This window comes from Spermophilus citellus, assembly GCF_964194105.1.
Source record: "Spermophilus citellus genome assembly, chromosome: 2".
NCBI classification, from domain to species: Eukaryota; Metazoa; Chordata; class Mammalia; order Rodentia; family Sciuridae; genus Spermophilus; species Spermophilus citellus.
Window position 1 is genome coordinate 21508886 of NC_138183.1, and position 14187 is coordinate 21523072.

At 37.5% G+C, this 14187-nt stretch overlaps 1 protein-coding gene across 1 annotated transcript in view; it reads right to left on the bottom strand.

Moving 5' to 3' along the window:
* Positions 1-1424: 1424 nt before the first annotated feature.
* The window catches only part of KIAA1958, a 142969-nt gene continuing 130206 nt past the window's right edge, over positions 1425-14187 (bottom strand). Inside the window, exon 5 of the mRNA XM_081282457.1 lies at positions 1425-2580. Within this exon, the coding sequence (XP_081138583.1) occupies positions 1774-2580 (807 nt within the window). The 3' untranslated portion in view covers positions 1425-1773. The remainder of the gene's footprint in view (positions 2581-14187) is intronic.

The window sequence follows — 14187 nt, forward strand, 5'->3', positions numbered from 1 at the left end:
TGTTTTGTGTCTATTTCTTATTAATTAAAACTCTAAAATCACTATAAGAAACCATGACAGAACAGTATGTAATATCAAGCTTTAACAGTGATTATTAACTATTACCTGTTATTTATATACAGATGAAGATACACCAAAACTAATCTCAGGAAAGATAAACTAGTAAACAAATTATAAATGTGCACTAATTACAAAGGGAATAACTTTAGACCTTAAGGCAGCATTGGTTGAGTCTTCTCTGGTAAAGTATCACATATTTTAATGACCAATGAATGATTTTAAAAACAATTAAAAATACTAAGATAATGCTTTAAAAAGAAATAGGATTTTAAGACTCCTACAAAATTGGAATTTTAATTTGGAATTAGAAAGCATACACAGGAACATAATGGTATAAAGTTAGAGCAGTCTTTACTTGAATACAAATAAAGATACCTAGAACTTAATATTATTATCAATTAGCACTCTTTGGGTTCCTTTTTCACTTCTAGTTTCATTCAGAATAATTGTTAGAAATTTCTGATATTAAATAATATGTAGTCAGGCTGAATTTGACGTGAGTGAAATGGTTTCAAACTGCATTAATAACCTATCATTATGCTCTGATTTTACCACTACATCTTTTCTGTTGGGTTTGCTTACCTTGTAGGTTTCTTAAATTATAGTGTTGCGAGCATTGGTGCCAACCTAAAATGATGACATTGTGGCTGAAAAAGTCATACTTGGATTAAAATTATCTCAAACCTCTTAGTAAACACATTTGGGGATCTGTTTCCTTTGCAGCTTGTTTTGTTGAATTTTCCTAGGTGGGCCTGAATGTTACTGTTAGTTGTTTACAAATCCAGTGCTATATGCTGACAGAACAACTGTATGATAAGAAGAAGGGGTTAAAAAACACTAAATATGTTCACACAAAAAAACACTCTCATGTAGTGCTGAGAACTAAGACATAGGCACTTCTGCGTCAGGAGGTTTTCACATTTTGATCACAGGTGGCTTTTCTAAGTCATTTTCTTTCACTACTAGAAATTCCCTCAAGGTATGAACCATCTAGTTCACTGAAAACCTTGTTCTCACAAACACCCTTTTGGTGCATTAATCTTCTTTTCATAAAATTGTCTACCTTGACAGCAGAGATCGATCCTTTCACTGCATAGAGCAGCCTCCGCCTCCCTGGCAGGCACTCTGGAGTTTTCTCTAGCAAGGCTGCCTGCTTTACACAACCAAGTTATCCACCAACAAAATATAAAGGAGTGTCAGGTGCAATTTTTCTCTAATGTGTCTGTCTCTCTCTTTCTAATTCCTTACTGTGAGTGTAATTCAACAAAGTGTATAGTCTTCCTAACAATCTAAAGCTACTGGGCTACTGGGATTTTTTTTAATAACTATTTAATCAGTATCCTTTTTTTTCTTTTCCTCTTTTTTTTCTTTTCCTCTTTTTTTTCCAGAAAACCTGTGCTAAAAAGGCACTAGATAATATGAATTTCCTCATTCTCATATATAGCAATTATACACTGTGTTTTACAATTTAATAAAGGTAACACACATTTGGATAACACATCCAAATTATTCAGATTTATCTACTTTCATTCAAAAATCAAACTCCAAGTCAGAGGACTAGCAGGCCACACTGATGGAGACTAGTCTAAGCCTGGAGTTACACAGGGTCAGCAGCTGCCTCCTCAGAGCTCTGGGTTGCTACTGACTCTGGCTTGGCCACCTGGGGGAGCTCTCACCTACAAGGGGGAGTAGGGCAGTGGCCTGCACCCAGGCTCACTGGCAGCAGCTGTGGGAGCCAAGTTTCCTGGAGACCTGAGTAAATGAGACGAAGGTGAAGTTCTCACAGTTTTCCAGCTTGACTTTCTTGGCTAAGTTTGGGACAATTCCTCGAAGAGAACGCAGTCCCATCCTCTGCTCCTCATACCACACATTGCCCATGTCTGTGGCTTCCTTCCTGGCAGTAAGGTAGAAGGGGGACTTGGCCTCCATTTGGGTGGGCGGCCGGTGGATGTACATGTACTTGTAGAGGAGGCAGTAGGGGCACTGCTTGTGTCCTCTGGAATGCTCATGGTAGATCTTCCCATGACACACTCTAGTGGATCCACTCCGACTCTCCCGCTTGACACTGTCTGTCCGGGCAAAGTAGGGCTGGTTTTGTGGGTCTTTGAGCAGCTCTATATCACCGTACATCAGATCTGCATGCTCCTGCAGCGTCCGCATGTTCAGGTACTGGCTGTTGTACTTGACCACAGTGGACAGAAGAGTGATGGGGCTGTCGTCCCCCAGACACCCTGCCTGCCACATCTCCTCCTCATCAGAAAGGGAGAAGTAGACGATATTTCGAGAGCGGGCGCCCGACATCCCCGCCTTACTCAGCACCCACAGCTTCTCCTTGAGCTTCTTGGTAGAAGAGCTGAAGGTGCTGCTGGTGATGGAAAAGCCCACACCTGCATTCTTCAGGATGCGGTCCAGGCCCCGGCGAATGGCATGGAGTGAGGTAGCCAGGAAGTCTGAGCCGTCACTCTTCTTGACAGTGACATAAAAGTTCTCCAGCAGCTCATTCAACTTCACTGCAGGGATCTCAAATGAGACAAACACTGAGGTTACTCACAGAGGACACCCAAACAGCCGGACCCTTCCTCCCTTCTAATCCTCAGTGGGAGCTCTACTATGCCGAGGACACACTGTGGCCATTAGAGGGCTGACCCTAAGCATGACATGGTTGAAAGAACAGTGAATTTCAAGTTATAAGATCAGGGTTCCATATCTGGCTCCCTAATCTCTTTGAACCTCAGTGTTTCCATCTGCAGAATAGGGCAAAATAATGGAGACCACCACAAAGGACTGCAGTAATGCTTAAAGTAATGGACCATGAAAAGGTTTGTAAATAGTAATGAACATACACATACACACCTATGTCTGCAAGTGCATACATACATATAAACTATTGTTATTACTGGCCTTTAGGAACTTTTTCTATTCCTAAAAGGTACTTTTTTCTCTTTGCTGCAAATCATTTTCTTCCTTCCCCTTTACTAAAACTTAGTCATTTTCTCTGAGGGATTCCTGAACTAAAGCTCCAAATCACTCTAGCATTAACTTCCTTGATATCTACGCACACACTTGGTTATACTGTGTGCGCAGAAATGTAGTGCTGTCGGGAAGACAACTGACATGGCCATTTTGGGTCACAAATTAATGCTCCTTGATTTTCCACTCCTTGATTTATCTGAATAGGAACTGAAATATCTCTTGCTTAATACTCCACAGGGTCTCAATATCAATAATGTTAAATGATAGGAAAATCATAATGGCTATAGTGATAGAGTGGGCTTCTTATTTTAGTTTTATGGGAAGAGAAGAAAGCTTGGCTAGCAAGAAAGCTTTATTTTCAAGAGGGAACTATATAAAGAAAAAAAGAAACCTTGTTTATCATCAGGTCAGACTGAAACATACATTCCTTGGGACAAAAAAACCTCCAAACAAGGGCTGGGGTTGTGGCTCAGTGGTAGAGCGCTTGCCTAATGTGCGCAAGGCACTGGGTTCGATCCTCAGTACCACACACACAAAATAAATAAATAAATAAACAAACAAACAAACAAATAAATAACGGTTAAGTTCTTTAGGGAAAAAAAAAAAGTCCAAACAGAAAATTTTTAATGAGTAAAATTGTAGAGTTAACATTTATTTTTCTAATAGCCCTTGTGTCTGGGTCAAAGAGAAAATAAAAGGTGAATTATGCATTAAAAATGAACCCAACTAGGGCTGAGGTTGTGGCTCAGTGGCAGAGTGCTTGCCTAGCATGTGTGGGGCACTGGGTTCAATTCTCAGCACCATGTATCAATAAATAAAATAAAGGTTCATTGACAACTAAAAAAAGAATCTTTAAGAAAAAAGGCTTTAGTTTAAAAAAAATGAACTCAACTAAAGACATTACATATCAAAATGTATGATATTATTAAATATACTCCAGTACCATCATGATTTTGAATGACTTTCTTAGAAAACCTTATTCTCAATGAGCAAATTCATTATTTAGTTCCAAGAACTATAAAAAGTAAACCAAATTAAAAAATAGTAGAGTAAGCCAATATAAATAAAAATAACTTAATTAAGTAGGAAAGATAAAATTAGGATAGGTTTAAAAAAAAAAGAAAAAAGAAAATATGCCATCTTTGAAAAGAATATTTTTATAAAGTTGCCAAACTTCTAGCAGAAAAACCAAAGGCTGAATGCTCTCTCTGATATGCGGATACTAATACATAATAAGCAGGGGAGGGAAGAATAGAAGCTCGTTGGATTAGACAAAGGAGAATAAAGGGAAGGGAGGGGAATGGAAATAGGAAAGACAGTGGAAGGAACAAGATATAACTTTCCTATATTCATATATGAATACACGACCAGTAAAAATGCCACATCATGTACAACCACAAGAAGGGGAAGTCATACTCTGAGAATGTATAATATGTCAAATTCATTCTACTACCATGTTTATCTAAAAAGAACAATAACAACAACAAAAAAACAACTTCTAGCATAGACAGGGGAAAAGAAGCAGAAAGGAAGTATACATTTAAGCAATATTAGGAAAGAGACTATGGAATTAATAAAGAATATGAAAGAATATCACACATTTCTTAATTTGAAAAATCTACATAATCCAAACAATTTTCTAGCAAAATATGGATTACAAAATTCATACTATTCAATGAGAGGTAAAAGATCTAAATAACTCCAAACAAGAGAAGGGACTAAAATGATTTTGAAAAATGTATGCTACTCCTAAAGAGATGACTTTATGGAGTCAACTCAGCTTTTCTTTTGTCTTTATTTAACATTTTATTGTTATTTTTGTGGTGCTGGTGATTGAACCCAGAGTCTTGCATGTGCTTACTTCCTACTCTACAACTGAGCTTACTCCCAAGTCCTTTGAATTTAAAAAGTTTTGGGGCACATGAAAAAGATATGTTCTTCATTTTGTTTCTAACTCAAATTTGATCTATAGTATACAAAAAACAAAAGCAAAGCGTATGAATATAAATGTAAAATTTCCTAAGTAAAATACTGCAACTCTCATTTTGCATATTAACATGTCAAATATAATGTGCGTACACTGGTACCATACAAAGTGAGGAATGGCTGATATGCAAAAGTTCCAGGTAATATGGCATCTTATAACATTGACTGTATTATCAAGTCACAGTCAAGACCATAGCATGGATGGGCTGGGATTGTGGTTCAGTGGTGGAGCGCTTGCCTAGCATGTATGAGGCACTAGGTTCGATTCTTAGCACTGCACATAAATAAATGAATAAAATAAAGGTCCATCAACACCTAAAAAAAAAAAAGAAAGAAAGAAAGAAAGAAAGAAAGAAAATATATATGAATGACTACAGCATGGAAATACTCATCAAAACAGAAGGGAATGATTAAAGTACAAGGATGATTGAGCGTTAAAATATTTTAATAGAATCGACATTCATACATTATGAAGAAAGGTAATATGAACTTGATATTGAAAATTTATTTGAACAAATGTGATATCCATTTCATATTTTAAAAAATAAATTAAAAAAATAAAAAATAAATTGAGATTGGAAGGGAAAAAAACCCTTATTATAATGAAGAGTAATTTACAGACAAGAACTATAAAAATCATACCCACAATGAAAACATTAAAATCTTTCTCAGAAAGTTACACGCAGGATGAGCTAGGTGCAATAGTGCATGACTATAATGCCAGCAATTCAGGAAAGTGAGGCAGGAAAATTGCAAGTTCAAAGGCTGGACACTTAGCTCATTGGTTAAGTGCCCCAGTAAAAAAAAAAAAAAAAAAAAAGAAAAGAAAAGAAAAAAAAACAGAGGTAGGATAAGCATACTGAATATTGAATATTATTGTTCTTATACAACACATTCCTGGAAGTTCCAGGCTATCAGGTAAGACAAGAAAAATAAATATCTATGTCTACCTACCTACCTAACCCTGCCTTCTCTCTTATATACACATACACACACACACACACACACACACAAACATACACACACGTAGTATACAGAAAGGGAAAATGACAAAATATAATTATTTTCTGATAATCTGTTAGTCTAGGAAACTCAGATTCAGTTCAACAGCTATTGGAAAGAGTAGGGCAACTGTATACAAAATAAGAGAATAGTTTTCTTATATACTACCAATAATCAGTTAAAAATACTTTCCTAATGACCATTATACTCAAGTTCAGTTACTTTCAGATGTTTATATTGTCATTCAGAACTCCCTATCATAAAGATGATATAATGATATAACTTCTCTTTATATTAATTGGGACTCCTTTTGGTGCAAGAGAAATATCAAATTTGAACAAGCCTAGCCAAAGAGGGATATCAGTATTAAAGTAGACTCCAAGTTTATCGGACTCTCTCTCATCACTGCTTCTCTTAAAGACTGGCTTTCTTCATATAGCTATAAAGATAGCCCATTAACACTCCTCAGGTTTTAAAAGGAGACCAGCTCTTATTTTCATTATGGAAAAAAAAAAATCTGAAAGGATTCTATTCAACCCACTCTTAACCCAACAACTCATGAGAAGGTGTTCCACTATACTTAATGTGATGGCTTCTGCTGTAACCATGTGGACTGCAGGAGAGTATCGTTCCTAAATAAGTGGTGCTAAGCAGAAAGATCTTAAAGTTCAAAACTTAATACTCTCATACCTCTACCTCATATCACATATACAAATGTATATTACTGAGTATCCTCACACCTACTGAGTATTCTCCTCCATGCATCCTGAGGGATTTTTCAGTCTGGCTGGTGAACCACACTGCTTCCAATTCTGTGTGCCAGGTACTGTTACTGATCCTTTCAGATAGTTCTTTTCGAGTATCAAGTGGTCTCCTCACATGCACATGCTGATAGTATTCAGCTAAATATTTGATGAGATCATCTTTAAATATCTTGGGTTTTCTCTCTGTTCACCCCTCTACTTTTGAGTTCTGTCATGACAACTCTAGCCACCTTGGTCTCCCTGGACTCTCGGCTCCAATTTTTCAACTCAGTGAGTCTGTTGGGCTCTGTTTGAATTTCCCTCCATGCACCACAGACTTGTTAATCTTTGAAGTCAGAAAACTGGGGCACTCATAGGAATAACCTTGTTTGTTTCCTGTCTCTGAGATCACTGTCATTCTGTGCTTGCTATACAAAGTGCTATAAAGTTCCTTGAAAAACATCATGTTTTACTTTTATATTTTTGTTAGTTTTTTTGTTGTTAAAAGCATGAAGGTAAATCTGGCCCTTACAATTGGCTAGAAGTAAAAGATTTAGTTGGGATCTGGGGCGAACAGTCTGGGCCTCTCAGAACACACACTGAGCCCGGATCGGCTGAATTCAAGCTCACGTTCGCCTGCTTCCCGAAGACAAACAGCTGTGACTCAGCACTAATCCATCCGGCTAAAACAACTGGTCAGCCCTTCTCATCCTACAGAGGTAAATGCCTACCGAGCCTTCATAGGTAGTGGCCACAGGTTTGAAACGGGGCTTGGGAGAGACAGTAAGGACCCACCCGTTGCATTGGTCGCCCGGCAAAGGGAAACGAACTGTTGCCATTTGCAAGAGATACCACCATGGCAGAGAACTGACGTCACCAGACTGCGGCGGAGGAGATAACCTCATTGAAACCTGCGGCTACAGTTGTGTAATTCCCTAGCCTTCCCTCTCCACACATGGGGGAAACCTTAAGAACCCCTCCCAGCTCTCCCGTAAGGGCCCCTCCCAGCTCTCCCGTGAGCACGATAGCCAGACCAAGGGAATCAGAGGTGGTGCAGGACCCGTGGCGCGGAACTACCGCTCCCACCAGTGCTGACAGCTGAGGTCTCTTGCACCAGCTACCAGGGGCGTGGCTACCAGAGGGCAAGTAAAATTCGCTGAGGATTCTCAGCCCCAAGCTCTACAAACTTAGGGTCTGAGGGAATGGCAAACGGGAAGAGTGTGCCCAGTCATTCATGAAAACAGGGCTCCCGGGAGCAGCAGACCTGGCGTGTAGCCAGTATTGTGGTGAGCGGCACCCGTGAGAGGGGCCTGGCTAGAGGAAAAGTGGGAAGTGACTAGACACAAGAGGAGGCCCTCCGCACTCAGGATTGGAGACTCGCCCAGTCTGGGAGGAGCTGTTGCACAGTGATTGGTTCCCGCGTATTGACAGGAGAAACTTTGCCTGGTGGGCACAGTGCGACCTACTGGAAGAGAAGTTAATCAAACTCTAAGACTGCATTTATTAGTTTTTTTTTATTTTTTTATTTTCTTTTTTTTTTGATTTGGGTTTTTCTTTCATTTTCATTTTTCTTTCTTGTTTTTTTAAATTTTTTTTACAATTTTTTAAAAATTTTTTTTCTTCTAATTTTAATTTTTTTAAAAAAAATTTTTTTCTTTTTCTATTTCCTATTTTTTTCTTCTTTTGTCTTTTAATTTCTTTTCAATTATCTTATCCCCCCTTCCTTGAATTCTACCTGCTTACTCTCATTCTCTTTAGTGACTTCTTCCCTTCCCTTCTAATACCTTTCCTCCCAAGCATCAAATAAATTTATAGGAGTAAACAGTAACTCAGGAGTCAAACAGAACAAGAAGTAACATGAGCAGCTTCAAAAAGCAAGGAAGAAAAGGAGTACAAACAATGCAGGACAGCCTAAATATTCAGGAGGACCTAGAGTCATCAGAAAAATGGTCATATAAAGAACTCAAGGAACACCTTAGACAGATGGAATGGAACCTTAAAGAGGATACAAGACAGCAAATTCAACCAGCGAAAGAACACATTGAGAATGAATTACATAAACAGATAAAAGAAGAAGTTAAGCATTTTTATCAGGAGATAGAGATTATAAAAAATAATCAAACAATAATTCTAGAAATGAAGGAAACGATAAACCAAATTAAAAACTCACAGAGTGGAGCAAGTAGAAGCCAGAACGTCAGATAATGAAGACAAAAATATATCATCTTGAAAAGAGTCTAGCCAACTCAGAAAGGCAGGTAAAAAATCACGAGAAAAACATCCAAGAGTCATGGGATAACATTACAAAACCAAACTTATGAGTCATCAGGATAGAAGAAGGTATAGAGATTCAAACCAAGGGAATGAGTAATCTGCTGAATGAAATAATTACAGAAAACTTTTCAGAAATAAAAAAGGAAACAGATATACAAATTGAAGATGCATACAGGACACCGAGCACACAAAATCACAGTAGACCAACGCCAAGACACATTGTTATGAAGATATCCAATATACAGAACCAAGAGAAAATATTAAAAGCCACAAGAGAAAGGAGACAGATTACATTCAGGGGTAAACCAATAAGGTTAACAACGGATTTTTCATCACAGACACTGAAAGCAAAAAGGTCATGGAACAATGTATTTCAAACACTGAAAGACAATGGATGCCAACCAAGAATTCTGTATCCAGCAAAATTAAGCTTCAGGTATGACAACAAAATAAAAATCTTTCATGATAAACAAAAGTTAAAAGAATTTGCAGCCAGAAAACCAGCATTGCAAAGCATTTTGAGCAAAACACTACACGAGGAAGAAAAGAAAAACAATAACCAAAACCATCAGTAGGAAGTGCCTTGGTAAAGACAGAGGGCGAGGAAAAAGATAATCATGGAGAAACAAACTAAATTTTTTTAAAAAAGGATAAATAATCAAACATGGATGGAAGTACAAACCATATATCAATAGTAACTCTGAATGTTAATGGCTTAAACTCTCCAATAAAGCGACATAGGCTGGTATCATGGATTAAAAAAACAAATCCAACAATATGCTGCTTCCAGGAGACACATCTGATTGGAAAAGACATACACAGGCGGGCTTGGGATGTGGCTCAAGCGGTAGCGCGCTCGCCTGGCATGCGTGCGGCCCGGGTTCGAGCCTCAGCACCACATACCAACAAAGATGTTGTGTCTGCCGAAAACTAAAAAATAAATATTAAAAATTAAAAAAAAAAAAAGACATACACAGGCTGAAGGTGAAAGGATGGGAAAAAATATACCACACACATGGTCCTCGTAAGCAAGCAGGGGTGGCCATCCTCATATCGAATAAAATCGACTTCAAGACTAAGTTAATCAAAAGGGATAAAGAAGGACATTATATACTGTTAAAAGGAACCATTCACCAACAAGACATAACAATTATCAATATTTATGCACCAAATAATGGTGCTGCGACATTCATAAAACAAATTCTCCTCAAGTTCAAGAATCAAATAGACCACAACACAATAATTATGGGTGACTTCAACACACCTCTCTCACCATTGGACAGATCCTCCAAACAAAAGTTGAATAAAGAAACTATAGAACTCAATATCACAATCAATAACCTAGACTTAACTGACATATATAGAATATATCAACCATCATCAAATGGATATACTTTTTTCTCAGCAGCACATGGATCCTTCTCAAAAATAGACCATATATTATGCCATAGGGCAACCCTCAGTAAATATAAAGGGGTGGAGATAATACCATGCATTTTATCTGATCATAATGGAATGAAACTGGAAATCAATGATAAAAGAAGGAAGGAAAAATCCTACATCACATGGAAAATGAACAATATGTTACTGAATGATCAATGGGTTACAGAAGACATAAAGGAGGAAATCAAAAAATTCTTAGAGATAAATGAAAATACAGACACAACATATCGGAATCTATGGGACACAATGAAAGCAGTTTTAAGAGGAAAATTCATCGCCTGGTGGTCATTCCTCAAAAAAAGAAAAAACCAACAAATAAATGAGCTCACACTTCATCTCAAAGCCCTAGAAAAGGAAGAGCAAAACAACAGCAAATGTAGCAGAAGGCAAGAAATAATTAAAATCAGAGCGGAAATCAATGAAATTGAAACAAAAGAAACTATTGAAAAAAATTAACAAAACTAAAAGTTGGTTCTTCGAAAAAATAAATAAGATCGACAGACCTTTAGCCATGCTAACGAAGAGAAGAAGAGAGAGAACTCAAATTACTAACATACGGGATGAAAAAGGCAATATCACAACAGATGCTACAGAAATACAGAAGACAATTAGAAATTATTTTGAAAACCTATATTCCAATAAAATAGAAGATAGTGAAGACATCGATAAATTTCTTAAGTCATATGATTTGCCCAGACTGAGTCAGGAAGATACACACAATTTGAGCAGACCAATATCAATGGATGAAATTGAAGAAGCCATCAAAAGACTACCAACCAAGAAAAGCCCAGGACCGGATGGATATACAGCGGAGTTTTATAAAACCTTTAAAGAAGAATTCATACCAATACTTTTCAAGTTATTTCAGGAAATAGAAAAAGAGGGAGCTCTTCCAAATTCATTCTATGAGGCCAACATCACCCTGATTCCGAAACCAGACAAAGACACCTCAAAGAAAGAAAACTACAGACCAATATCTCTAATGAACCTAGATGCAAAAATCCTCAATAAAATTCTGGCGAATCGAATACAAAAACACATCAAAAAAATTGTGCACCATGATCAAGTAGGATTCATCCCTGGGATGCAAGGATGGTTCAATATACGGAAATCAATAAATGTTATTCACCACATCAATAGACTTAAAGATAAGAACCATATGATCATCTCGATAGACGCAGAGAAAGCATTCGACAAAGTACAGCATCCCTTTATGTTCAAAACATTAGAAAAACTAGGGATAACAGGAACTTACCTCAACATTGTAAAAGCTATCTATGCTAAGCCTCAGGCTAGCATCATTCTGAATGGACAAAAGTTAAAGGCATTCCCTCTAAAATCTGGAACAAGACAGGGATGCCCTCTATCACCACTTCTATTCAATATAGTTCTCAAAACACTGGCCAGAGCAATTAGACAGACGAAAGAAATTAAAGGCATAAAAATAGGAAAAGAAGAACTTAAATTATCACTATTTGCAGATGACATGATTCTATACCTAGAAGACCCAAAAGGGTCTACAAAGAAACTACTAGAATTAATAAATGAATTCAGCAAAGTGGCAGGATATAAAATCAACACGCATAAATCAAAGGCATTTCTGTATATCAGCGACAAAACTTCTGAAATGGAAATGAGGAAAAACACTCCATTCACAATATCCTCAAAAAAAATAAAATACTTGGGAATCAACCTAACAAAAGAGGTGAAAGATTTATACAAAGAAAACTACAGAACCCTAAAGAGAGAGATAGAAGATCTTAGAAGATGGAAAAATATACCCTGTTCATGGATAGGCAGAACCAACATCATCAAAATGGCAATATTACCCAACGTTCTCTACAGGTTCAACGCAATGCCAATCAAAATCCCAACGGCATTTCTTGTAGAAATAGATAAAGCAATCATGAAATTCATATGGAAAAATAAAAGACCCAGAATAGCAAAAGCAATTCTAAGCAGGAAGTGTGAATCAGGCGGTATAGCGATACCAGATTTCAAACTATATTACAGAGCAATAGTGACAAAAACAGCATGGTACTGGTACCAAAACAGGCGGGTGGACCAATGGTATAGAATAGAGGACACAGAGACTAATCCACAAAGTTACAACTATCTTATATTTGATAAAGGGGCTAAAAGCATGCAATGGAGGAAGGATAGCATCTTCAACAAATGGTGTTGGGAAAACTGGAAATCCATATGCAACAAAATGAAACTGAATCCCTTTCTCTCGCCATGCACAAAAGTTAACTCAAAATGGATCAAGGAGCTTGATATCAAATCAGAGACTCTGCGTCTGATAGAAGAAAAAGTTGGCTCCGATCTACATATTGTGGGGTCGGGCTCCAAATTCCTTAATAGGACACCCATAGCACAAGAGTTAATAACAAGAATCAACAAATGGGTCTTAATTAAACTTAAAAGTTTTTTCTCAGCAAGAGAAACAATAAGAGAGGTAAATAGGGAGCCTACATCCTGGGAACAAATTTTTACTCCTCACACTTCAGATAGAGCCCTAATATCCAGAGTATACAAAGAACTCAAAAAATTAGACAATAAGATAACAAATAACCCAATCAACAAATGGGCCAAGGACCTGAACAGACACTTCTCAGAGGAGGACATACAATCAATCAACAAGTACATGAAAAAATGCTCACCATCTCTAGCAGTCAGAGAAATGCAAATCAAAACCACCCTAAGATACCATCTCACTCCAGTAAGATTGGCAGCCACTATGAAGTCAAACAACAACAAGTGCTGGCGAGGATGTGGAGAAAAGGGTACACTTGTACATTGCTGGTGGGACTGCAAATTGGTGTGGCCAATTTGGAAAGCAGTTTGGAGATTCCTGGGAAAGATGGGAATGGAACCACCATTTGACCCTGCTATTGCCCTTCTTGGACTATTCCCTGAAGACCTTAAAAGAGCATGCTACAGGGATACTGCCACAACGATGTTCATAGCAGCACAATTCACAATAGCTAGACTGTGGAACCAACCCAGATGCCCTTCAATAGATGAATGGATAAAAAAAATGTGGCATCTATACACAATGGAGTACTATGCAGCAATAAAAAAATGACAAAATCATAGAATTTGCAGGGAAATGGATGGCACTAGAGCAGATTATGCTTAGTGAAGCTAGCCAATCCCTAAAAAACAAATACCAAATGTCTTCTTTGATATAATGAGAGCAACTATGAACAGAGCAGGGAGGAAGAGCAGGAAGAAAAGATTAACATTAAACAGAGACATGAGATGGGAGGGAAAGGGAGAGAAAAGGGAAATTGCATGGAAATGAAGGGAGACCCTCATTGCTATACAAAATTACATATAAGAGGTTGTGAGGGGAATGGGAAAATAAACAAGGAGAGAAATGAATTACAGTAGATGGGGTAGAGAGAGAAGATGGGAGGGGAGGGGAGGGGGATAGTAGGGGATAGGAAAGGTAGCAGAATACAACTATTACTAATAGGGCATTATGTAAAATTGTGGATGTGTAACCGACGTGATTCTGCAATCTGCATTTGGGGTAAAATTGGGGGTTCATAACCCACTTCAATCTAATGTATGAAATATGATATGTCAAGAGCTTTGTAATGTTGTGAACAACCAATAAAAAAAAAAAAGCTAAATTAAAATAAATATAGATCTCTCTTAAAAAAAAAAAAAAAGACTTAGTTGACTTTTCTCCTGGGAA